At 48.9% G+C, this 25,192-nt stretch overlaps 8 protein-coding genes across 8 annotated transcripts; 4 read left to right on the forward strand and 4 right to left on the reverse strand.

Annotated features, from left to right (window-relative positions):
- Nucleotides 1–194: 194 nt before the first annotated feature.
- FSST1_005445 (histone methyltransferase DOT1) lies at nt 195–1,728 on the reverse strand (the record flags this gene model as incomplete). The annotated part of the gene is made up of 2 exons (XM_083231721.1): nt 195–1,122; nt 1,175–1,728. The coding sequence occupies 2 exons, from the start codon at nt 1,726–1,728 to the stop codon at nt 195–197; spliced, it is 1,482 nt and encodes a 493-aa protein (XP_083088875.1).
- A 1,026-nt stretch (nt 1,729–2,754) lies between these two features.
- On the reverse strand, nt 2,755–4,240 carry FSST1_005446 (uncharacterized protein; the record flags this gene model as incomplete). The annotated part of the gene is made up of 3 exons (XM_083231722.1): nt 2,755–2,920; nt 2,981–3,055; nt 3,132–4,240. The coding sequence occupies 3 exons, from the start codon at nt 4,238–4,240 to the stop codon at nt 2,755–2,757; spliced, it is 1,350 nt and encodes a 449-aa protein (XP_083088876.1).
- Nucleotides 4,241–4,953: 713 nt separating this feature from the next.
- Nucleotides 4,954–6,439, reverse strand: FSST1_005447 (uncharacterized protein; the record flags this gene model as incomplete). Its single annotated transcript, XM_083231723.1, has 4 exons — nt 4,954–5,526; nt 5,574–6,021; nt 6,077–6,204; nt 6,254–6,439. 4 exons carry the CDS (start codon nt 6,437–6,439, stop codon nt 4,954–4,956), a joined length of 1,335 nt encoding a protein of 444 aa, XP_083088877.1.
- Nucleotides 6,440–7,745: 1,306 nt separating this feature from the next.
- On the reverse strand, nt 7,746–10,977 carry FSST1_005448 (GTPase RIA1; the record flags this gene model as incomplete). The annotated part of the gene is made up of 2 exons (XM_083231724.1): nt 7,746–10,865; nt 10,915–10,977. 2 exons carry the CDS (start codon nt 10,975–10,977, stop codon nt 7,746–7,748), a joined length of 3,183 nt encoding a protein of 1,060 aa, XP_083088878.1.
- Nucleotides 10,978–11,615: 638 nt separating this feature from the next.
- Nucleotides 11,616–13,158, forward strand: FSST1_005449 (translation initiation factor 3 complex subunit L; the record flags this gene model as incomplete). The annotated part of the gene is made up of 3 exons (XM_083231725.1): nt 11,616–11,924; nt 11,985–13,022; nt 13,075–13,158. 3 exons carry the CDS (start codon nt 11,616–11,618, stop codon nt 13,156–13,158), a joined length of 1,431 nt encoding a protein of 476 aa, XP_083088879.1.
- Nucleotides 13,159–17,479: 4,321 nt separating this feature from the next.
- Nucleotides 17,480–20,658, forward strand: FSST1_005450 (universal stress protein; the record flags this gene model as incomplete). The annotated part of the gene is made up of 5 exons (XM_083231726.1): nt 17,480–17,865; nt 18,749–19,124; nt 19,180–19,846; nt 19,940–20,091; nt 20,170–20,658. The coding sequence occupies 5 exons, from the start codon at nt 17,480–17,482 to the stop codon at nt 20,656–20,658; spliced, it is 2,070 nt and encodes a 689-aa protein (XP_083088880.1).
- Nucleotides 20,659–21,601: 943 nt separating this feature from the next.
- Nucleotides 21,602–23,242, forward strand: FSST1_005451 (Abscisic acid G-protein coupled receptor-domain-containing protein; the record flags this gene model as incomplete). Its single annotated transcript, XM_083231728.1, has 1 exon — nt 21,602–23,242. The coding sequence occupies one exon, from the start codon at nt 21,602–21,604 to the stop codon at nt 23,240–23,242; it is 1,641 nt and encodes a 546-aa protein (XP_083088881.1).
- A 1,028-nt stretch (nt 23,243–24,270) lies between these two features.
- FSST1_005452 (NUDIX hydrolase domain-like protein) lies at nt 24,271–24,900 on the forward strand (the record flags this gene model as incomplete). The annotated part of the gene is made up of 1 exon (XM_083231729.1): nt 24,271–24,900. One exon carries the CDS (start codon nt 24,271–24,273, stop codon nt 24,898–24,900), a length of 630 nt encoding a protein of 209 aa, XP_083088882.1.
- Nucleotides 24,901–25,192: the final 292 nt, after the last annotated feature.

The raw sequence follows: 25,192 nt of genomic DNA on the forward strand, positions 1-25,192 counted from the left end.
CGGTCAGACAATAACAGCAAACAGCCAAAGCTCGGTCTAAGGAACAACGCTCGATATCACGAAAAACAAAGTACTATATGGAGTATCCTGTGAGTCCGAACATATCCTCATACCCATCGCTGATAATGTCCATCTTCCAACCCAATCTTTCTTACAACGTACTCTTCCACTGTATGCTGACGAAGCTCTATAGTCTACTTTCGCGTCGAAATGAAGTACGATCCTCCTGCATTAGTCCAACTCACATAACCCTCAGGGTATATGCATTCTTCCACCTCCAGGATGGTGCTACCAACGTCGTTGATATTGTGGTTGTTGCTCTTCTCGGCGACAAAGGATTTGAGAGACACGACCTTGCAGCCAGACTTGAGGTCGAGAAACATTCGAACCAGGTCATCGTTGAGCTGCGATGTGAAGGCCTTGTTGTTGACAAGGACCACGTCCGCACGTTTGAGTGCCTCGTGGATGGGTGCGTTCTTGCGAAAATCGCCTCGTTCGAGATGCACCTTGCCTGGTCGGACTCCCCACAACATGCAACGCGCATCAAACTCCTTCTTCTGTTCCTCGGCCAGGTTGCAAGCATTCTCCATCATTTCACAACCCCAGCTTTCACAACCAATCTCGAGGGCCGCTTGCAAAACCACGTTTCCGACACCTGAGCCCAAATCGACAAAGACCTGACCAGAGGTCATTCGAGTTTGCTCTACCAAGACCTTGGAGATGAATGGGTGTAGAAGTTCGCCATAGACATAGTCGGTTCCGTTCTCGTACTTGGAGAGAAGTTCCACCTTGAGAGCCACTGTCCGGTCATAGATTTGATCAAGTATGAAAGCCACGAGATGTTGAGGGAGCTCATGCATTTTATCGAGGTTTTTGGCAATTACACCATCGTCGACTAAAGCGCGGAGCTTCTCGTTGTACTCGCGCAAAGCGGCCTTGAAACCCATCAAGTCCTGAATGTTTCTGTTGGAAGCCTTTTCTAGCCTTCGAATGATGCCGCCGTTTGGATTTGTAAAGGGCTCGGCTTCCTCTTCGGTGAGGTATGTCTCGGCTACATGGCGAACTACCTTGATGCTTGCTTCAACGGCATCGATTTTGTCTTTTCCCCATACTAGCTCGTATCTGTAATAATGTCAGCTCAATATTCTGGGCGTGAATAACCAAGTGAACTCACTTCTCGCGGGGTTGCAAGCTAGGATATTGCAGTTTAATAGCGACCTCGTCCTTTTGAGCACCCATCACAGGTACGCATTTGTGCTCAAGCGATGCCACATCCACGGCATGAATGAACCTTCGGCTTTCCATGCGCTCTTCGAAGGCCCTTACATTCCTCAGCTTCCGGTTGGGGTCGACGAAGCCACTATCTTCTGTGCCCTTTCGCTGTCTTTTTGTGTCAAGAGTCATCCATCCGTCATCTTCGCCATCGCTGTCTTTGTCGAATTCGATACGATCGCTCGCTGGTGATTTACGCGACACAGAGGGGGCCTTGCGCTTACGTTCCAGACGCTTCTCATCGGATGAGGAGGGGTACGGCGAGTGACTAGTTTGACGTGCCAGAGGTTTCGGAGAAGGACGGTGAGAAGATGAGGAGCGCGATGCTGAGCCACTGAGGGCAGGATTCGGTTTGGGCTTAGGCTTCTGAGCAGGTCGGTCGACGACAACCTTTTCGATCCTGATTTTGGGAGGGTCGACCTTGTACTTGTTGTTCTTTCCACCGAACAGACGCATCGTGTAGTATTAGCAGGCTGGCTAGGTAGTCCTGGTGAATGAAGGTCAAGGTATCGTAAGGTGTAAAGACGGGGTCAGCCTTGAGATTGTGTCAGGGATGGAGGGGTTCGCGGTGGCGTGCGTGTCGTAACTCGGGGGCGTCGGCAATGTCGCGCAACGAGTGGGACTAGAAGGTAGATTAAGAAGAGGGTAATAATAAAAGAAGAGAAAGGAAGGTGAGAAGCGAAGTTGGCAGTTTCTAAAAGAGTAGGCGAAGTTGGGTAGCGAATTTGTGGTTGTTCTCGTGACTGAGCCTTCTTCGTTCAGTATAGCATCGTGGCACAAAAGATTAGTACTACAGAGAGTAATGGATGGAGAGGCAGAGTCCAAGTTGCGAGGCGAAGTTGGCTAATAGGTGCAGGTTAATCCACCACGAAATGATGGCTGAATGGCTGCCTTTTTTTCTCAACGAGTGGAGTTACATCAGCTGCCTTGAGTTCCATGGGTTATGATTATGATTATGGGGGGCAGGGGCCAGGGCATGCACGCTGCAGGAGGTCCAGCCCAGGCCCAGTTCTCTTGGTCCCCTGAACTCGGGTCTGGCGGAGGCCGCTAGGCAATTGGCCCCCCGCTGTTATAGATACCTAGGTACCCATGGAGATAATAGATGCCTGCTGCCCTGAATTTGTTTGCCTTGAAAGAAGGGTTTTGACTGGTCTAAATTCTCGAGGTGGGTCACATCGGGCACGTGGAAGCTTTCCCTTTCAGCCGCAGCTGCTTACCCTAAGTCTATCATGATAAAAAGCAGGATTTTGTAGTTGCATCTCACATTAGTGGTTTCGATGCCTAGAATAAGGCAGTAAATGGGAAATGATCTTCTCTTTTTTGTTATAGTACAGTCTATATAGTCTTACTTACATATGTATACTTACCTTTTGCTGGCATACTCTAAATGCTTCCCGTGTGTAAGAAGCATTTCTTTGTCTTTGCTCATGTCTTTTATCAATTCGTTCCTCCAATCTTCACAGTCTGTGATCCCACCATCCTCTAGTCGCAAGCACAATCCTCAAAAGAACGGCTGCAAAAAGTCGGGTTGAAAGCGCCTGTTCTCGAGTACACGTTGTCTGGCTCTGGCATGTCAAACACTTCAATTTCGCCTTGATCATGATAATCGAAACCGTACTTTTCATGAGCTTGAGAGAAATGAGTTGACCTAAACAAAAAGCAGTTAGCACTTTGCATAAACAGACAAAATCTCATCTTTTGAACTTACCGAAACCTGATCAGGGGCGCCTTGCAATGGTCGACAACAATGTGAATCCCACCGACATCTATATGCATGACCTTGCTGTTCATTGTCATGCGATTTTCTGGAGCAACTTTGACAGGAAACCTTGTTAACACCTCCTATTTCGATCGCATACTTTCTTGTACGAAGTCGACTGGAGCTGACCCGTCGTCTGCGACCACAATCCTCACATTCGGTGTAAGAATCATCGGTTCCTAGAATAGTAACGGATGTTTCATGATCGCATTTGATGCGAGGACTCTCCAGATCGATTCCTTGAGTCAAAAGAAAAGTTTTGTACTCGTCTTTCATCTCCTCATCGAGTCCTTGAGGTATCACCGGAACGGGACTTTTGCATTCGTCAGTTGTCTCACGAATCATTCTGTCATCATTGGCCATGAAATCTTCAAAGGATTGCATGTCCCAAAAGGTGTCGTGAGTACCGTCGGCAGGAGGTTGAAAATCCGGGGACTGAGCGCACATAGAACAGCAAGCAACAGCTGATGTGTCGAAAATCTCGCATCTGGGCTTGCATCCAGTAAGGTGTGCCACTCGGTAGTACTCTCTGATATATGCTGACTTGGTGGTGTTTGTGATCTTTTCACTCAGTTCATCTTTGAAGCTTTGGAAATCCTTGATAGTCCATGTTTCTTCACAGACAGGCAGAGCCAAATTTGAAAAGTCAGGCACGGTCGTCGTGTCTCTGGGAATAGCCGCCAGCTGAGAATGCACTGTGGGCTTGCGATTCCAGTACCACTTTTCTGCAAGAGAAAGAAAGTGCTCAACGCAAAGTGTTGATTGTGGGTCGTGGGGAAAGGCCTGGAAGTATTCGACGTCTGTGTGTTGATTGGCATCAGACGCATCTTTTGCTACAACATCATGTTTGAACAGTTTGTGAACATGGGCATAGGCAGGGTGTTGTCCGTTTCCGGATTCGTTTTCTTCGCTAATCGCAGCATCTGGACCAGTAGGGCCTTGAGAATTACGAGAGCTGGGATCCGATTCTGAATCTGTCTTGGACAGTCGAGTTCGAGTTTGAGAGGTCTCCGGTGGCGCTGTGCTCTTTTTTCTGAGCTTCAACGGAACTGTACTGTCGTCAACATCCCTGTTCCGCTTCCTCTTGAGTGGCCGAGCTAGTGGTTCCGGTGTCTGTAAGGGTGACTCTTGTCTGACGGTGCTTGTTGGCGAACTGGGACTTGTTGGAACAGGAGTTGCAGCTTTTCTTCTAGAGCGTGTGTAAGCCATGGTGTATGATTTTCAGTGTGTTGATTTTGTTTGCTTGAACGAATTGTGCTTAGAGTTTGTGTTTGTATAGATAGCTTCCCAAGAAATGTTGAACCTCTTATATACTAAATGATCAAGGAGAAGCCTTTAAGGTTCTTTGTGATGAGAGGCTTTGATACTCGAGCACATATTCACTGCCTACTGACTCTGAAAAAAGCCTAGATTCGAACATGAAGCCGTTTTTTGTGTATTCTTTCATGGCCTCGAGCCCAGGAATAGATGTCTATGTCCGAGAACTAGAATCACCAGTATATAGGAATAACAAAGACTCACCATCAAGATTCGTGTGTTCCGCATCAGATTTGGCACCATTTAATTTCATCAAAGAAGAAGCGACGCAGAAAGAATCTTTATAGTACATCGGACGACAGAAACAATTCTTTGTTTTTCTATTTATATATAAATACAGTGAATGAATATGACAAAGTAATAATTTGTTAGTTGAAACACAACCGGCCATCCAACACACTCCAAGAACACTCCGAGATAACTGATAGCAGAATAAACCCAAAAGACCCAATGTCCGACCTATATGCAGATCTATAGCTTTTTATCTATTTTTATTAACGTGAATTCGTGTATCATGTAAATCGGTGACAAGGCGTCATCGTCTTTGTCATACTATCCATCATATAAGGTTACAAAGGAAATTATCGATACTCATTACAAAGGCGTTAGACAAATTTGCTGTATCCATCTTGGTGGACACGTGGAAGAATAATTTCGGATCTCTGTGGTCGAGGGGAGTTGACCAATGTTTCTGCCCAAGATACCGTGGAAGCCTCGCTTGTGTCGCTTGTGGTGCTCAACCGTTGATCTGCGCGAACTGCCTCGACACAAACCATGGTACGGACAGGATGGCAAGCAAGAGGCTGAATCATGATAGAAGATCTGGTCTTGGACTTCTCAGGCGTTGTCACGGGCGAATCCCACATGGCGTAAGGGAAGCCCACTGTGATATCGCTCTTTCTGATGGTGGGTGAGGTAGGGCCACTGGTTGAAAAGCGAAATGTTTCTCGTGTTCTCCGTTTCCAAACGTCCAGAGACAAAGCTCCAGAGAACCTCGAGTCGGTGATGGTGCTCAAAGGAGAACGGTTGAGGCTGAGTGATGAACCAGCTCTTTCGACGATGGGAACCGCCCATTTCTTGAAGCTCGGAAACAGCATAGGGATGTTCGTGGTCATGATAGCCACAAAGGTTTCGCGGACTGCCCAAGAAGCAGCAAGCTGAGGTCCATTGAGAGGGTCCTTGACACGATTAGATGATTGTAATAAAGGGCATGCGGTATACTTACGGAGACAAGGAGCACAACTCGAAGGACGGCAGCCATGGTGACAAACAAACCACAGCTGAAGAGCGTAATTAGACCGACCTTTTGAGGCCAAGGCATAGCAGCCTTCCAAAGCATAGGCATTGGAATCATAATAAGGTAAAAGTCTGTGATGAGATTGAAAGAAAGGCCTGTCCATATCAGACTGGGTGAGATGGCAGCGTGGCAGAAGGCACCTGGGTCTGGGAAGATCTGCCACCACTGGCTGAAAGGGCTGCAGCTTAGTAGCAGGTTCATCTGTACAACCACGAAAGATGTAATGATCAAACCAAAGCCGATCATGACACGGGTTCGATATCCTTCAAGGTCCTTTGTTAAGCGATAGTAGAAGGTACACATGGATGCCTTGAGGATCCATAGAAGTGAGGAATAGGTTGCCCAGAGAGCGAGTTGGATCTTGGAACCTAGTACACTGGAAAGGGCTGTCAGTATCCTTATACAGCAAGGTCTACACAGCAGTAGCCTACCGAATCTGGTACTCGGGATCGTCAGGTTGTAAAGAAGCCCGCCGCTCGTCCGTGATGGAGTTGTTGGCCAGTCCAAAGGCAACGTTGCCAACTGAATATGCCAAACCTGTCTCTATAGCATAGATTCCCTGGCACGGTTAGTACATACCAGGTGACTGACAAGCCTTGCAAACTTACAGCAGCCAAGATTACGAGATAATCATCTGCCCACAGGTTCTTGCATCCAACCGTGCTGATACGCACACCACATCTCAAGGCTGTGACCAACATGGCTATGCCAAGTAACGTAAAGGCCTCGATGTTGTAAGACCTGAGGTCTGTCATTTCCCCAACATTTCCTGCAAGAGATGTCCTGGGCTCCATGCTGAACGACCTGTAACACAAGGCAATGAACGTCTAAGTTAGTTGAAGATCAAACCCGGATCCTCGGGAATAGAGGGGAACTCTGCGATATATGACCAACAACCCAACCCGCCACTGGGATTGTGCGTTTAGCTTTAGTTCCTTTTTCTATTCTTCCCTTTTCTTGGTTTCCTTTTAGTGCTCAGCTTCAACGAAAGAAAAGAACACCCTCACATTAGTAGGATAGGAGCCAAAGCTCCAATTGTTTCTTAGTCCAACCCCCCACAGGTCTCTCCCTCACATCGACTCCATCCGCGGAAAAAAAAGAATTTTACTCTCGTACCTGGTAAAAAACAAATAAAATCGGCCGCCCAGAAGGATCTCTCATATGGCTTCATCCCCAACAGGGAAAGGTTGAACGGGCCGCCCTGTTTCATGGCAGGGGAGGAATCCCAGCAGAAGCAAACAAGAATCCACCGGGGATGCACGGCTTCTCCTTAGCTGCCGAAATCGTGGAGAAAGTGCCGAGCGCTTGTCTAAGACAAGCGAGACAAGTTAGGGACAAAATATGATGATTTCTCTTTCCGCAGTTGACATGTCACTCTATGTAGTAAGTTCTAGATCAGATGGTGGAGAGAGACAGATTCAACTCAGCCATACAGAGACGAGGAAGCCCCTTTGGACAAGTTTCAGCTCATGAATATTAGCAAATAGGAAGCTCTGCATAAATAGCTCATCATAATTCGTAGATTCGGAAGCAGAAGCGGATGAGATTTGGGAGATTGAGAGGCTCAGCTCAGCCACTGTTAGAGTTCGAGATGCGAGGGACCAGATCCGACCCGGTGGTAAGACACCGCAAAACGTGTACAACGTGTAAGATGTGTCTTGAATACAATAAGATGAGAGTGGGGGATTGTTATATTGTAGGGTAAGGCATCAATCGAGTCAGAATTCAATGACAGCGTGGATCAAGCCATGCAGATGAAAAACTTGGAAGTTACAGAAACCCTCCAAGGTTTTGAAGACAGTTGATGGTCATCGCTGATCTCGACGAGGGGGGTTTGATGAGAACATCTCGATGCCCGAGTTAATCAAGGTTAGTGGAAGATATCAAGGTACATCATTCCACCAGAATGACGAATCTTGAAAACTCATCGTGATACCCGGGAGCGATACGACGTGTTCATGCCCGGAAGAGGGTCGCCGAGATCCGTCGTTCATGGCCACAGTAGAACACCTGCAGCTGATGAAACCTCCCCACTGGCGGTCTGGTACCTGACCTGAAGCATGAATGCATAATTTTATTCCTTCTTATTTGACTGGCTGTCTACCTCTTCAGCGTCTTTTGCTTCTCTGCGTCCGTAGCCACATTTCTTCCCTCGACAAGCAACCCCTTCTTCCTCCTTACACCATCCATGTAACGCTTAGCCACGTTCTCCTTGTCACCAAACTCGCCAAGGTCCTCCAGATCGTCTTCCGTGAAGGGGACCCAGAAGGGATCTTCATCTAGGATCTCGAATCCCGCAAAAATAAGCTGCGGCTGGGCTGCGCCACTGGTACGCTTGCGCATCTCGTCCGCAAAACCAAAACTCTCGGCCACAGGGACCAGGGCTTGGATTGTAAAGAATGGTGTGCCCTCTTTCATCAGCTCGGCGTTGACGCGGCCGCGACGGCGAGTCAGAACGTCATATACACGACCGAGGACCTCGGTGGACGCTTGGATCTCGACACTGTACATAGCAAGCATAAGACGGGGGGACCAATCCAGGAATCCCGCGCGGAGGGAGGATTGGAAAGTCCTGATAATTTCGCCCGTCAGACGTCCGAGCTTATCACGAGCTGAGGAATCGTCTTCGGCGAGGTTGAGAGTAACATCCTCGACAAAAACAGCAACGCCTTGAATAGGCTCATTGCACAGAGGACCTTGAGCTGAAGCAAGCTGGAAGGCGTAGGAGATCTTGTCAGTCAGATGACTAGGGTGAAGAGATTCATCTGCGCGAGGAGCGGTCTCAACAGCCATCTCGGGAGCAAAAGCCCTGGCAAAGATACCATCCGCAGTAGAATCGATAAGGAGATTAGGTCCGGTTCGTCGGGGTCCGAAAGCCACAATTTTGTCAATGCAGTCCTTCCAGACCTCCTTGCCCTTGCCCTTCTCTAGCTTCTCCTTAAGTTGCTTTTTAAAGTCCTCCACAGACAGGGTGTTGCCTGCTGCAACTTCAGCTTCGGCAACGATTTCTTCGCCTTCCTCTCCCGCCTCCGCCTTACGGTCATAGACTTTCTTGACTGCATCACCGTTCTTCACCAAGAAATCGGTGACCTTTTCAGGGATTGGTAGTACACGGAGGGTTATCGTGACTTGCTTGGAGCTGGTTGTGGCAACAACTGCACCACGTCCCAGCTCCTTGTTCACTGGCGGCCGCATCTCTTCTGCTCGGACAATTGTCTCCCGGTAGGGGACAATTGGAGCACCGGGTTGAATCTCACAGAGGGCAAATCGCTCCTGCAGATCAGTCAAGCATCGTTCAAGATGCAATTCACCAGCAGTCAACAAGACATGCTCGCCGCTGGACAGAAGCTCATACTCCGCACAGGGGTCGCTTTGCACGAGAAGCTTCAAACCTTGAATCATTTTGTCAAGATCGGCAGGGTTTACAGGCTCAAGTGCAACACGAACGATGGGCTTGCCCAGCATGGTGACACCTGCAAGGTTGACAGCGCCTTCACGACGACTGCACAATGTTCCAGACTTCAGAATCTTGCCCTCCAGACCACCAATACCAAAGACACAGCCGGCAGGAACTGATTCGAGTGCCTCCAGGTTTCGTCCCATCAGCATGTAAAGCGCAGTGACAGTAACTTCTTGAGGCGCGGGCTCAGCATTGGGCTCAGCGGGTGACCATTTGGGAGGGATAACGTAGAGCTTATCACCAACAGACAATGTTCCCGAGTAGATACGAGCAAATCCGATGAGGTGCTCGGGGTCGACCTTCTTCTCTTCCAGCTCGGGAGCATAGTCATCAAGATTGATGGCATCCATTGAAGTCACCATGCTGTCCGTGCCGTTTTCACCAGCCGCGGCCTGAGCTCTGGCTGCCTCGGCTCTCTTCTTGCGTGCAAGTTCTCGAGCCTCTTCGCCGCTCATCTGAGTCCCAGCACGTCGTTTGTTCTCAGGAAGTTCACTCTCGGGAATCGACACCATTTTACTGACGTAGGCAACGACAGGATCGGACTTTTCGTGCTTGAAAGAAATCATGGAGTCCTTGATAGTTTGATCAATATGGTCAGCTCCTGGAGATTCCTCCAGCATTTCGGGAAGTCGTGCAGCCTGAGCAGCTGGAGGTGATGGAAGGGACTCAATAACGGAAACCAGCAGCGCCGTTGATAGAGGAAGCCAGCCTGCGAAGACAGTGTTCATGAGGAGCTTCTGGTCGCGAGACTTGAGCATGTGAGGAGTGATCTTGATGCCGAGAGATTTGGTAACCTTTTCTAGCAGTTCCCTATCTCCTTGGCCATTGTCACCTCCTACTGTTGCCTGGTATACTGTCCATACTGGCTCAAGCACCAACTGCACAAACAGAGGCTTCAGGTTCCTTCCTTTCAAATGCTTGGGGCCCAAGATCTTTTTCGTCTTGGGGTCCAAATAGAAGTTGCCCCATAGGACCTTTTCCAAGATTCCACGCTTAATGCCCAGCTTCTTCTCATACATGGCAGCGAATTGTCTGCAAGTAAAGGCCCAGCCGTCGATGGCGCTGCTGAAAATAACATTGTTCTTCTCGGGAGCAAAGTAAATGTCCTCGTCGTCTCTCTCCTCAAAGTGGATTTCTCCTGAATCGCTGACCTGATCAGAAATGGCTGATTCCTTGGCTGCTGTCGCTGCGTTGACTCGCTCCTCCATTCTCTCTCTCCAGTTAAGATCCTCTTCCATACGTTCGCCCTGGAAAAAGCTTCCCAGAACAGCGTTTACTTGTTCCAGGAGCTTGTTCAAATGGATGTATGCCTCTCCAGGTGTCATCTTAAGTTCTGTGACGAGTCGATCGATCTTATTAATGACGAGAAGAGGCTTTAACTTTTCGGTCCATGTCTGACGAAGCACAGTGACTGTTTGACTGCAAACTCCCTCAACGGCATCTACAAGCACAACAGCGCCATCACACAGCCTTGAGGCTGTTGAAACTTCTGAACTGAAATCGATGTGCCCTGGTGAATCAATCAGGTTGACGAGGTACTCCTTATCCTCAGGCTCAGCGTCGGGGGCTGCTTTCCGACGCATGGCAAAGTAAAGTGAGATGGCGGACGATTCCATTGTGATTCCTCGAGTCTGCTCATCAGGTCTGGAGTCAAGGTATCGAATCTTTCCCGCCAGCTTTGGTGAGATGATGCCATTTGTGGCGAGCAGAGCATCAGTAAGTGAAGTTTTGCCATGGTCAACGTGGGCCAAGATGCAAATCTACAAGCTATTAGTATGAGTATTTTTTATCATTCCAAGATGGACTCACATTTCGAATATCACCGGATTGTCTTTGCAGACTTGCCAGCTTGTCTGGGGTGACAACAGGCATTATGACGACAGTGATTTGGGTAAGTAACGGTAGGTAGGTAGGGTAGGTGACGATGGTGGGGTTCAAAGTAGGAATGTAAAAATGGCCCAAGTGAAAAAAAAAAGCTCTAAATATGGATATGGGGAGAAAGCGTCTTTTGTGCCAACCAGAACGAGATAGATAGATAGACACTTTGTCGCCCTTTAAATAGGTAACCGGTAGTTGTGAATGCTATGGTTTTCCTGCTGTTACTCTTATAATGTGACTAATCTAATCAGAAACCAAACACCCATGGTCAGCAAATTCACTTTTTTATCATGCATGATTTTTTGTCGATATATCTGCAAATCGACTAAGAATGACTCATACATACTAAAAAAAAAAGGCTGATGAACATCAAAGCTCCTCTTCCTTATCCGGCAATAATAGTTGAACCTCGAAAGGCGAATCCTTGAAGGTTGATGTCGCCGCATCCCATCCTTCCCCCCCCACTCAAAATCGTATGACTAAGCGTCCGACCCCGCGCGCCAAACAGAAGCCCTACCTTAGTTCACCAAAAAAATCGCTTTTGATAAAATTTGACCCCCCCCTTCACCGTGACGACTGGACGAGACGAGCGAGACGACGCGCGACTCGACTCGGACAATATAAACGACACGATGGCTACTTACCAAAACGGCGTGGCTCCGGCCCGCGCCATCGATGACGACAGCGACGTCGAGGAGGAGGCTCTTGTGGCCGAGTACAAGGAGCAAGTTCAGTATGAGGATGGTGATGATCTCAGCCGTACCACCTCCCTGAACCTCGCCCAGCAGACCGATGACATCCAGAGCCGACTTGTCCAGGCTGCTCAGCCTCTCGACTTCCAGGCGCCTCTCGAGGCCAAGTTCCAGAGCTACGATGCCTACTGCAGCTTGTTCCATTTCATCCTGAACTCCGAGGGACCCGTTGATCTCGAGCCCCCTTCTGTTGGTCTTCCCCGGAGCTGTATATATTGGGTCGGATTGGGCTAATGCATATGCTTGTAGTACTATTGGGCATGGGATGTTATCGATGAGTTCATCTACCAGTTCAACTCTTTCTCCTCGTACCGAATGCGAATTGCCCGCCAAACAACCAACGAGGAGGAGCGTCAGGCTCTCCGTGAGAACCCCAACACCTGGGGCTGCTACAGCGTTCTCAACGTTCTGTACTCTCTCATCCAGCGATCTCAGATCACCGAGCAGCTCGGTGCCATGAAGCGTGGAGAGGACCCTGCAGCTGTTGCCGGCGAATACGGCAACAAGAACCTTTACAAGATGTTGGGTTACTTCTCCATCATTGGTCTTCTCCGAGTCCACTGTCTCCTTGGTGACTTTAGCCTGGCACTCAAGACACTCGACGACATTGAGCTTAATAAGAAGGCCATGTTCGCCCGTGTCATGGCTGCCCACTTCACCACCTACTACTATGTTGGTTTCTCTTACATGATGCAGCACCGCTACGCCGATGCCATCCGCATGTTCAGCCACATCCTCATCTACGTCTCAAGGACCAAGAACTTCCAGAAGAGCGCCCAGTACGACTCTATCACCAAGAAGAACGAGCAGATGTATGCTCTCATCGCCATTTGTGTCGCTTTCCAGCCTACTCGCCTGGACGACACCATCCACAGCGCCCTCCGTGAGAAGTACGGCGACCAGCTTCTCAAGCTCCAGCGCGGTGGACCTGAGTCCCTCCCCATCTTTGAGGAGCTCTTCCGCACAGCGTGCCCCAAGTTCATCTCCCCCGTTCCCCCAGACTTTGAGAACCCCGAGGCCAACATCGACCCCGTCGAGCACCACCTCGCTGTCTTCATGGACGAGGTCAAGACCAACATGTGGAGCCCTACCATCAAGTCTTACCTCCGCCTTTACACCACCATGGACCTCAACAAGCTTGCTGGTTTCCTCGAGGTGAAGCCCGAGGAGCTTCGATCATGGCTCCTGGTTACTAAGCAGCGAACTAAGCAATTGCGCTGGCAGGACCAGGGTCTGCTTGACGGCGAGCTTGTCAATGTTAGCGACCTTGACTATGCTCTCCAAGGCGTAAGTTATCACCCTAGAACAAAGTTTGGATATTTGACTAACTATTTTACAGGACCTTATTCATATCTCGGAGGCCAAGGTGGGACGAAAGCTTGTGGACTGGTATCTCCGAAATCTGTCCCGCACCTATAACTGAGGTGTTTTAGAGGGAACTGGCTAGTCACTTTTTCTCAAAAATTCGTGGGGTCTTCGAACCGAGCCTTGACAGCGCATAAAGCGCTGAGGCTGAGCACTCCACAACGGCCCAGGGCCAGGAGAATCATTACCTGGGGTTATGCAGGCCAACTTGATTGGATGCATGGCATGGCAAAGGCGTCTCGGAGTTGGTGATGCTCGTGCAAGAGCCTGAGAATTTCTCAGGTTTGGCTGTATGTGCGGCAGAGATATGGGACTTCCTCCTAGAGGTACGAGGGCCTTTGAAAAGGCTATGAAGAATAAAAGGAATCAAAAGTCATTTAATCAATATCATGATCCTAACGAAGTAAGATTACATCGTCAATATAACTTGTGCCAGCCATCAACCTGATTGAAGTTTTGAATATTACGTAGAATGTGTCTAGACAGTCGCTGAAGAATCTGTTGTACATTACTCGACAGGTTAAGCTATGCCTAGCTTCCGAATATTATTCGCTCAGATACGCACAACTCATTGCGTACTAAACCAAGGAAACGCACCTGTTGCGCCTTTTAGGGATGGGTGTCTGTCAAGTCCCTTCTGCAACATCCTCATCACGCCGCTCAGACTCCATCCGCTCGACCTTGAGCAAAGCCAACAAAGAACACCAAAGAACTAGTCTGGTTCTGGACTTCGAAGCGAACAACAGTCTCAGACCGGTCAATGTTGTATACGAAGCCCAACACGTGGACGTAGTCAGTGGCTTCGGCTACTTTGTACCAACAGTCTCTTAACAAAGTCAACTCAAAATTATTGAGAAGACGATCACGGCGGCTTCGAGATATGTCGAAATCTGGAGGGTTGCGAATACCACGGCCAAGTTGGCACGTGCCGGCTCTCACAGAATTCATCACTAGCAAGAAACCGAAACATCTTGGTGTTGGTATACATAGACCGTGTTTAGCTTTGGAATCATTTTTGTTGTGGTACACTTGTTCCAATTCCTGGCCCTCATTGCCTCGAACAAGTCCCTAGAGATGCGACTTGCTCTCCAAGTATGCTGACTAGGCCAGATAGCTGTCGATTGTATAGATCCAAGAGTTTTATCCATTTTTGGGTGATCGTACTTGATGAATTCCAATTCTACCTCGCAGCGATGCTGAATATCTTGATGTGTTGATGCTGTCTTTACTGATGAACGATACCTTGGTAGGGCATGACATGACAGCCCCGGCTGAACACCAACTGGTCCAATAGCACAAGCAATGAAAATTCTATCCGTAATTTCAAGCTACTTGACCGCCACGTACCAAAAGTGCCTCCCGGGTCAGACCATTCTTCATCGTGTTACTTACCGTACTTTGGTTCACGATGGTGTAAGTGATAGAAGACCCTAATAATACCTACTTTCTGGGGTAATGCCAAGAAACAGGGCAGAGCATGCAGGGCTGGTAACTTGTCTGACAGCTGAAAGACCAAAGGAGCCTCATGTGGTCTTGATACGAAAACTGACTGGCTAGGCAGTTGTACAAAGGATACATGATACAAGCTGGTGGCTAAATAATTAATCTGGTACGACAAGACGATGCGGTGAAGAGTTTCACAAAAGAAATGGCATGGCGAGATGAGTCAAGTGTACTTGGTATATTTTTCTGGTTCGCTTCTTTGCCCTGCATGAGTTGGACCATCGAGTGCGTGAATGTCCAGGAATGGATTCCGCTATATTGATTAGCCAAGAAAACGGTTCTAGTGTCGTTGAAACTGATTCGGCTGTTCGTAAACGAGGTCCTTGGATGGATCTAGAGGCTCTGTTCTGAGTCGGCTCCACGCATCGGATAGAGGATGTCCTCCACTGAAAAGCCCGAGCGTAGTGGGCTCTGCGTAGGGTAGATAAGCCCGCCCCACTCGGGTCCGGGGCGGACGGGAGGGATGGATGGATTTGAATCGTACCCAAAGAACTAACTAATCCTCAACGCCGCTAGGATACCTACATGCACATACCTACACAGAGGTATACGCAGATACATGTACGAATATTGTAAGTGGCTCTTGGCGGTCTGTCAGCTAAGAGTCACACTCGGGAATTTAATGCCGGGCCAAGACATTCATATCTGTTGGTGTAGCAGTGGCACTTGGCTCTGTACGAAAAGACGAGTGAGCTTCAACTTTGAATGGATGAATGAATGAATGAAAATCTTTGTGCGTTTTTGGCTGCCCAAAACCAAACAAGGTGGCATTAGTGAGGGGAAAGCGGCCGAACTAAACGCCCCCTTATTAAGTGGACATCTAAAAACCCGGTAAGCAAGGTAGCCCTACTCATTCCAGTATAGAATCAAGAGAGAGTTTCCATGTGATCAAAATCCCAGTCAGCGTCAGTGTAGTGCAGTGTGAGTGGGTTGTGGTAATACCTCGACCTACTAACCGACTGCTCGCGTGTCGTTCATTTCCTATTCTTCTCTGGATAAAGTGAAAGAGGCCTCTCGCTTCCCCTCATCCCTCTTACGTTGGTAATCTCGAGATTTGTAGTATGGGCTGTCTTTATTACATACTCGTAGCATGTCGTTGATCCTGGCCAGCCAATGATTCAGCACGGACAAGGCATGTTTCTTGCAGCTTGGTAAATCGAGTTACGTCTTGGCCTGCAGTTTGTCACACGCAGAAAACCAATCCCTGAAGAGCGGTACTGCAACGGCTTACTTGCCTCTGACTTGACGTAGGTAAAGTAAGATACGTCAGCTGTGCGTTTTGCACATTTACTATCTACCCACCTAATCTTTAACTTTGATCCCACCTTGTGTGTCTGCGTTGTGGTAAAGATGGTTGGCAGATAATCGGATTTCAACCCTTTAATGGTTTATTCGTTCGTTCCACACGCACACTCTGTAACATGTCATAACTCAAATCTCGGGTGCTAGTATAGTACTGTATGTGTTGCGTGTTGCTGCCCAGTTTAATTTCACCCTCCCTTTCGGGCCTACACGTCTGTTTTGACGTGGACCAAGGGCCGATCCGTTCGGCACCGTCTAAAAAATCCTCTTGGTTTCCTCAGATGTTACCCTCCTTTATGCGATCAGGATCAAAGCTATCAGAACATCTGTTGTCCTTTTCCCTCTCGGCCTTAGGAAGCGGTAGTGAAAACCTAAATCTTCCTCCTCTCCAGAGTCCCCAGTCTTTGTTTTTGTTCCTACATTTTATACCGTCAAAGGCAAACAAGAGTTGACAGTTTCATCCGGCCTTTGCTGATCTGGTATCGACCTTAACCTTAAAATCTTATTTATTTCTGGCTGCCACTCAAATCTCGACTGTGGCTTCACCTCGTCCACTTACAATACAAACGGCGAAAGCAACTTACCTGGGCCATAAACGCAAACGCCCACACCATCTTTACGCGACCCTCGTACAAAAATAAATAAATAATCGATTCACCGTAAATCTACATCATTCGGTTTATTTATATACAGTAACCCACCCGTTTTGTGACAACCGCTGTCGCTGTCCCTGCCATCTTCTGTCATCACTACATACTCTGCCAGCTCCGCTCTCACAAAGAACCAGGCAGGCAGGCTACAACACCATAACCACCACGAAGTATAGTTCTCGTTTTCGCACAACAGACGTGCTTTTTTCCCGATTAACATACCACAATTCCGAAGATTGTCCAAGCAACTGTAAAGAGCACTCTTCTCCACCATTTCGCCTCGTACCTTTTTCCCCCAGCCGCCATCTCCGCCAGTACTTCCTTCTCAAAGCTCTATTGTCCGTCTCTCTACTTGCGCCCGCATCCACATCACTAGGAGCTCACTTCTTTCCTCAACTTCGACAAACCCGCGTCACTATCGACCTAAGACGTCACAATCTTGAGTCCTCAGGCCTACTCTTTTGCCATCCACTCTTGCTCTACCCCGGTTCTTCCTCTTAAGCCAGGCCGGGCCAAGCCAGGCTTGTCCGTCATCCAGTTAGCCTCTCCGTCTTGGCGGCAGTTACATCTTGGCAGACCCTGCGACATAGGAAAGCATTGCGTACCTTAGTACTTGACCAAAACTCAACTTTGTGCAAGCGCGAGCTTTCATTCTTTCTTTCTTTCTTCATCATCCAGAAAGCTCCTTAGCCCATCTATCTCCTCCTGGGGTTTCTCACTTCTTCAACCAAACTTAGTAACCATTATCGAGTTCAAGCATCGATACATTTAACTATCATCCAAACTTACACACGTTCGTTCAAGATAGTCATATCTATCGATAAGAGTACCGACCCGACTCAACCACCAGGCTTATTACAGTCCGCTACGAGATCGCATCCTTGGAAACGCTGCATCGTGAGCAGTATGGCCACCATTTCTAGAATGCCTGTTCCAGTCAGGCGCACCGACTCTGATGTTTCTCCCAAAACCATTATACCACCACAAGACTCACCACCGAGTGGCACAAAGGCCGACTATTTCCCAGACTCAAACACAGTCGATGGATCCAATACTAGTGTTAGGGCCAGTGACGATGATTCCTCTGCGCACAAGTCGAGTATCTCATTCGCACCCGATGCACGACCCGATCGCAGCTCAAGCCGCGAGAGCGACCAAAAGCCAACACAGAACCAAGACACGATGGTCCAAAGGAAGTCCTCCACTGGCTCTGTTTCCTTTCGTCGAATGACCAATCCCAAATTGCCGCAGGGAATGCCTCAGCAGATGAGCAATAGTCGTATACGTGCAAGTTCCCCTGATCATAAAAGGTATGTTGTATCTTTTTGTCTCTTCTCCCCTCTATCAAACTGTAAAGGCACTTGCTGTTGCAATGTCAACCTCTCAATTTGACTCCTAATCTCGCTTGTAACGATACGTTACCTGAACCAAACTCAATACGCTTGCATCCAGCAGCTTGAGCGTTGAACCCCGGAAGACATTTATAAGCATAAATCGAGAATTGCTTGATCCGGAATCGATTATTATCTTGCACCAAAGTTGGTCAGATTGAGTCCGAAACGGTCTTATTGAAGATGGATGTGACGCCATGCCAAGAACGTGTCGCGTGCAACTAGGGAAGTCTTTCGACCATCGATAATGCGTCCCCACATTGAGCAACTGTTTCCAGCAATTGCAACATGCAAAAAGGTTCGGCCAGCGCGACCTGGTTAACCATCACCGTCAAGGCTTGCGACTGGGTTCACATTCACGATACTCTCTTGCAAAGATGGATTCATGCCCTGGTCCTGGACTGGGTGGAACTGATTTGCTTGGCCGGGCCATTCCTCACAACAACCTTTTCGACTCCACCACTGAGCTCCCGCTATTATTTATGGTTACCCCGCTGTCTGCGACAAACCTTACCGTAGACGTGGGGATGGATGGTCTTCGCCTACTCTCCTCGTCACTTATTTGGTCTGGATCGTCAGGCCATCCTTCATCACAGCCACCTTTATTAGCAGATTGTCAGCCCCCAAATTCCCGCAGAGCTCTCGAATCTTTCCGTTACGATCGCCATTGACAACCTTCTTCTTCTCTCATATCACTCCCCTGCCCATTGTCACTTCTCAAACCCTTTATTGCTACTGTTTGCCTCCTGTTTTGTGGCCTTTTCGCACCCATGGCGACGCTAACCGAGACCCCGCCCGATAGGTTCCAGAAACATGTCGCATTCGACAATGTTCCAACCGGCGAACCGACCAAGAATAATGCCATTTCACTCACGCTCAATGTTCGACACAAAGGATATCAGGCTAGGCGCAGATCCCGGTGCTTCATGGTTGGAGTGGACGAGCATGCCTACTCTGATTATGCCTTGCAGTGGTTGCTGGAAGAGCTTGTCGATGACGGCGATGAAGTTGTGTGCGTACGCGTAGTCGAGAAGGAATTGCGTTACTCGAATAGGGAATACCGGGAAGATGCTGATAAAGTTATGCGGGGCATTCTTGACCGCAATGGCAATAACAGGGCCATCAACCTCGTTCTGGAATACGCCGTTGGTAAATTACATACAACCTTCCAAGTTCTGGTACGTTAGCAAAACGCCTTCGTTTGTGAGATCCCTAGACTGACAACCCCTCAAGATCCAGATGTACCAGCCTGCCATGCTCATTGTGGGAACTAGGGGGCGTACACTTGGTGGCCTTCAAGGGCTCGTCAACACGCGCAACTCATTTTCCAAGTACTGCCTCCAATACTCGCCTGTACCTGTGGTCGTGGTTCGGCCTACAGAGAAGCGCGTTAAGAAAAAGTCTAAGCGGGCCAACGACTCTTCACGACAGACTTATGTGAGCATGTTGGCCGCGACTTCTGGAAAGCATGAAGCCGATAGTGAGGCAAGTAGCACTTACGAACTTGAGATTCAAAACTCTCCTGATGAAGAAGCTCATCAAGTCGCACGCGCCTTGGGGTTGCCTGCATCCTTTGATCCCACGATCAAGCCATTCAACCATGGCCAGGCGCTTAACGTCAAACCACAAGGCTCTCCCACTGTCAGCTCGCCCAGTGAAGCGACAGAGAACCGGCGATTGGTTAAGGATGATGCCAGTGCTGCTGGAGAAAGCGATGATGACGATGACGACGACAGCGATAACGACTCTGGGGAGTTCGAGGTCGTCAGTGGGCAACAAGCTCTGGATCAGGAGAAACTGAAACAACTCCACAAGATGGAGGTCGGTGAAGCAGAGGCGTTGAAGAAGAAGGTGGACGACGATTTAGACGATGAAGACGATACCCCGTCGGTCCAGAAAGGTACATCATAGAAGATGAAGGGCGAACAGAACTCAGGGACACATGATAAGCAAGGGAATAGTGGAGATGAAGGTCTCGAACACATCGGCAAAGTTTCACACCAACAGGTCAAGCGATCAACTACTGAGCATCCTCTGGAGGGGATCTCCAGGATACCCATTTCGTGCAACTCTAGCTACGTTTCACCAAACAAATCCGAAGGCGCAGGAAAGGCTGTAGCTGTTGACCCAAAAAGCAATGCCAATGTTATGACAAGTTCATCTACAGAGCCTGCCAATTCGCTTCCGCGGCCAGATTCCAACTAGCAAAACGAACAACGCCAGCTGCCGGGAACTGATGAGGATGGAATCGAATTGCAGCAGGTAGACGGTTGCCAAGACCACACGACCGGACCTCCTGAAAGTGACCGGTTACGAGATATCGATTCTCCTGAGCACAGTCCTAGAGCGGACAGAGATTTCATGGAATCGGAGATGGCGAGCGGTGTGATAAAAGACGACAACGACGTTAAGGATAATGTCGCAGATCAATCTTCCGGTCAGGATGCCAACACAACGAACAACTCACTGGGAGGTGAGAATCGTCTTCCAGCTTACACGCCGGCACGGGACCAAAGGTCTAGCATCGATTTGGAGGCGCAAGATCAGCCTGGCCGTGAACCTAGAGGTGGAAGTGGAGGTGACTGGAACAATGACAACAACGCCAATGGCAATGTTGATGACTGCATGTTGAGGATCCTAGCAGCATGCACCCGCGATGTGCCTTGGGAAGCCATATGCGATTGTATCCGAGGATGTTTCGGATGTTCCTGATATTTCGAATCGGTTCATGAATGAACAAGGCTGTTTCAAGGACCGGGGCTCTTTATTTCATCAGTAGCGGTAGATGGTTTCAGCGCTAAAGATATTCGATACACTGTAATATGTCTGGAACGCAACAGGTGACATGTATCACATTGAAGTTTCGCATCATTGATTGCGACTAGGGTAGCAGAAATGTCAGTCTCATAAGTCCTGAGGAATAAAAGAAATACGGTAATCTGCTAATTTCGTCTGTTATGCTTGCATGGCCAATTTTGATACCGAGAGCTGCGGCTCATGATTGATGCTTTGCGTTTCAACGCATATGCATCAAGTCAATCGACCAATGATAAACTATTAACAAGGATGTAAGTTGTGAGTGACAGGACCCTGAATTCCATTAGGTCGGCGACAGAGGTGAAGTGAAATTTTGGCCTGAGGCAGATCAACGTCACTGTAACAGGGAAATGGATGCGACGACGTAAGCCACCATTTCTCAGTCTTGAACCCCAGACCCAGGGGCTAACAATCCCATTTTTAAACACCTGATACGAAGGTACAACAAAGCCAAAGATCGATACGAGTTCAAAGTCGATTTGCGCTGGTGACCTGTACCTTGTCAAAAACAAAAGACCCAGAGAAGAACCTAAAGTGACGTTGCTAGATTCATTCAACACGACTTATCGCAACGCTCCTCGGTCTAAGTCAAGGCCAAGGGACGTGTTTCAATTTAACGCAATTCAATACCTACAGTGCAGCACCAGCACCCGCACCCGCAATACCAGTTGAAGGGAGAATTGCTGCGCCTCGACACAACGACAATAATCGCAACCCTTTCGCCTACGCCGTACGAAGGGAGGCAGACTCCTCCTATACATTCTGCATGGCCCCGCGCCGGACCTTGATAACCTACCAAACGATATAATCACATTAGAAACGACATAATTATCTCAACATGTGGCCCTTTACTCGCTGCGGCGAAGATGCCTGCGAAATACCTCCCCGGCCTGTCACTCTCGCCTCGTCCATCTCCGCCCTCCCATTTCTCTTTATCTGCATATCGACATCGATCCTCGTCGTCCGCCATGTCTTCCCTCGATTAAGTACCGATGCCGACTCGCGCGACGGTGAAGACCACGTTCTGCCTACACATGCGCCAGCTTGTCTGCGACAAGTCCATGCTGAACACGGTGCTAAGAGCTGGAGACGGCGCGGTGCAGCCTGGACGTTTGGTCTTACTGTTGGATTGGCCGCTACACTCGGCGCGCTGATCATGGATGAAATAATTGAGGTCGTGAACGCTGATTCCAGAAATTTGGCCTTGAGAATAACAGTGCCAAGTCTGCTGTTCCTTCTGGTCGTGTTGGTGCCTTGGCTGGAATGTCGATCAGTTGTTACAAGCGCAGGGTGGAGTTTTCAAAGAACGGCTAAGGGAAGGCTACCTCGGTTTGCCTGGGGACTACATGCAGCTCTGTTTATGGGATGGCTTTTTGCCTTTTGGTCGGTTGGCCAGGCCGTTCCAGAGGGTGCGATGCGCAAGACGAGCAACGGGAATGGAAGCTTGTCGGATATGCTGACGCGCGGCTGCTTGGAACGCATTGGTGTCGTTGGTATCTCACTGATGGCCCTGCTATCTGGCTTTGCTGCTGTTTCGTCACCGTGGCACGCATTTATGGATCTTACTGCTCGAAGGAAACGACCCGTCACAGACGCTGACGTCGCAAGGAAACAAGCCGGTTGGGACACAGCAAACGAGATGCTCCTCACGAAACGCCATCGCCTGCAGTATCTCGAGCGAAAGACTTCTGGCGCGCAGACTGGAGCCTCTGCCAAGGGAAGCGGTCTCGTTGGTAAAGTCATGGGCTCTCTGCGTGGGCCAACTGGCGATGAAGCGGAAATACGATCTCTACGATTGGAGATTGCTGGTCTCGAGACTATGGAAGCAAACCTGGCATCCGGAGTGTCCCTGCTCAAGAGTCATCGTGCAGCGACAGTTCGTGCGTCTACGTCTCTTGGTCGACTTTTCCTTGTCCCCTCGCAACTTTTCAGTCTGTACTGTCTGTACCGTATCGGCGCCACTACAATCACGACCATTCGCCGAGCTTATTCACCCACGTCAAGTTTTGCCAACACTGATCCTATCAACCGTTTCTTGAGTATCCTCGCTCGCCATTGGGACCCAAAGCTTGACCAGCTCGCATGGGCGCGGCTCATCAGTTTTGCTCTTAGCGGTGTCATTCTTGTTGCAAGCGCCAACAGTGTCGTCCAAACATTCCACCTCTTTGCCAAGTGGACACCCGGCTTACTTCGTCAAGCTCAAGCAAATCTGGCACTGGTTGTTGGACAGATCGCAGCGACTTATGTCATCTCCGCCGCTCTCTTGCTACGCAGTCAGTTGCCTTCTGCCTTGGGTTCAGCAGTCGGGAGTGTATTGCGAGGTGCATTGAGCCCTGCGTTTGTCGATGGCTGGTTTGAAGGGTGGTTTTTGGTAGGCAGCCTGGCGACAGCCATTGGTATCTGGGTAGGCAGAAAGCTTGGAGGAGAAGATGAGTGGGATGAGTACGGAATGGAAGAGGTCGGCGCCAAAATGTCTTAGGTGTCTGGTTGGTGATAATTCGTTTCTATGCTTTTTTGGGAGGGTTTGGGTTAGCATGCGTGCATTTTTAATAAGCGGGTAGATTTATGATGGAGTGATGTCTGGGCTTTGGCGTTTTGAAGAGTACCCCAGGGGCTCTTGACGAGGCGTTGATACATAGAGTACAGGATAGGTACTACATGATGGGACCAACGATATGAATTACCTAGATGAGATGGTCGAGCCTTGAATAGATATAGTGTATCCTAATTGCTCACAAATATGACCTTGAGGAAACTTCCATTGCCAGACATTTACAGATCACATCAAGCTTTGTACATTGGATATAGACTTGTTGGCAAATAAGTCACGTAGTTGTCATAGCTGAGTTGGGTAAAGTAAGCCTCAGTCTGACCAGCTCAACTGAGTAACCACTGCGAATATTGAAATGTCGTAGAAGGCTCAAGGCAGAAAGGTTCTGGGCCACTCACTCGGCTGTTCCTGCCTGGCAATGGCTTGCATATGACTCAACCTAGGTACCCAGACAGGTAGGTTAGTAGGCTGATGGGCAACAGAAAAGTTGGCCTCCTAAGTCTTAGGAATAAAAATAACTAGTCTAAGAACCATAGTCTAAGGAGCATAAGCTGACCTAGTAATTTCGTCTCTTATGCTTCTAGCGGTCAATTTTTCTGATACCCTGAGGCCTGGGCGTGGGAGGCATTTCTTACCAACCAGCAAGTCAACCAATCATCCTCAGCTCGCAGCCTAAATCAGGTATCAAATTATTGTACAACTCTCATATGAGCCCTATACTACCTAACCTTTGTGACAAGTCTGCACGCTTTTCGAAATCATACAAGCCCACCAAATCATACTTTGGAAGCCAAACCATCAAGTACAACTCTCATATAAACACCACATCACAAACCCCAACAATCAGGAAACAACCGGGGACATTGGACGATAACCATTGTAGCAACCTACTGCAAATCGTAAAGGTTACATGCCCAGACCTTCGTCGACTTATTCACGTCGTAGCATAACTCGCCATGCCGCCGCCTCCGCCCTCCCCGCCGCTTTCCTACATGATACCCCCCTCTCTCAACGCCTTCACCTCCAAACCAGCTGAGTTTAGAGCAAGTCACCCTCCAATTCAGCATCTAATCGCTGGCGCACTCGTTACCAACCCCCGAGGCCAAATCCTTCTTCTTCGTCGCGCAGCCCATGACTCATGGCCTCTGCTATGGGAAGTACCTGGCGGCTCCGTCGACGATGTAGACGCTGATCTCGTCGCTGGCGCCGTTCGCGAACTCTGGGAAGAAGCCGGCCTGCGCGCCAAGGCGGTGAAAGGCGTCGTGGGTATAGCACCCATCGAAGAACCTATGCCTGACGACCCGCTGGAAAAGGACCTGGAAGTGCTGTATGATATGCTCGTTTTCCGAGCCGATGATGGAGTTTGGGGAAAGCTAACTGTTTGGGTGGATGTGGAGAGCTGCGAGGATGTCGAGATTGACGAGGACGAGCATGCTGAGTTTGCGTGGGTGACGGAAGAAGAAGCCTTGAGGAGCACTTTCAAGGACGGTAGGAAACTTGACTTTGTGAGTGAAGGCGTCAGGAGGAATGTTCTCGAGGGCTTTCGTTTATGGAAGCAGGAGGCTAGTCTTTGGATACAAAAATAAGTAGTCTAAGAACGATAGTCTAAGGAGCATAGGCTGACCTGCTAATTTCGTCTCTCATGCTCTTAGCGGCCAGTTTTTCTAATGCCCCGATGGGAGGATCAAGGAAGCAAATGAGTCTTTGGCTATCTATAAGAATGGCAATAGCACAAGGCAGGAGGGATATCATGTGGTCGTTACTCGTCTATAGTCACATCTATCCTCACCCAACGACAGATCCAACTGAATCCCTTTGAAAGCATGATGAGGTATCAACACCAAGAAAACAGTGAAACAAAAAAGACAGGGAAACTAG

The sequence above is a fragment of the Fusarium sambucinum genome, chromosome I (genome assembly GCF_050947815.1).
Source record: "Fusarium sambucinum isolate potato_lamoka chromosome I, whole genome shotgun sequence".
NCBI classification, from domain to species: domain Eukaryota; kingdom Fungi; phylum Ascomycota; class Sordariomycetes; order Hypocreales; family Nectriaceae; genus Fusarium; species Fusarium sambucinum.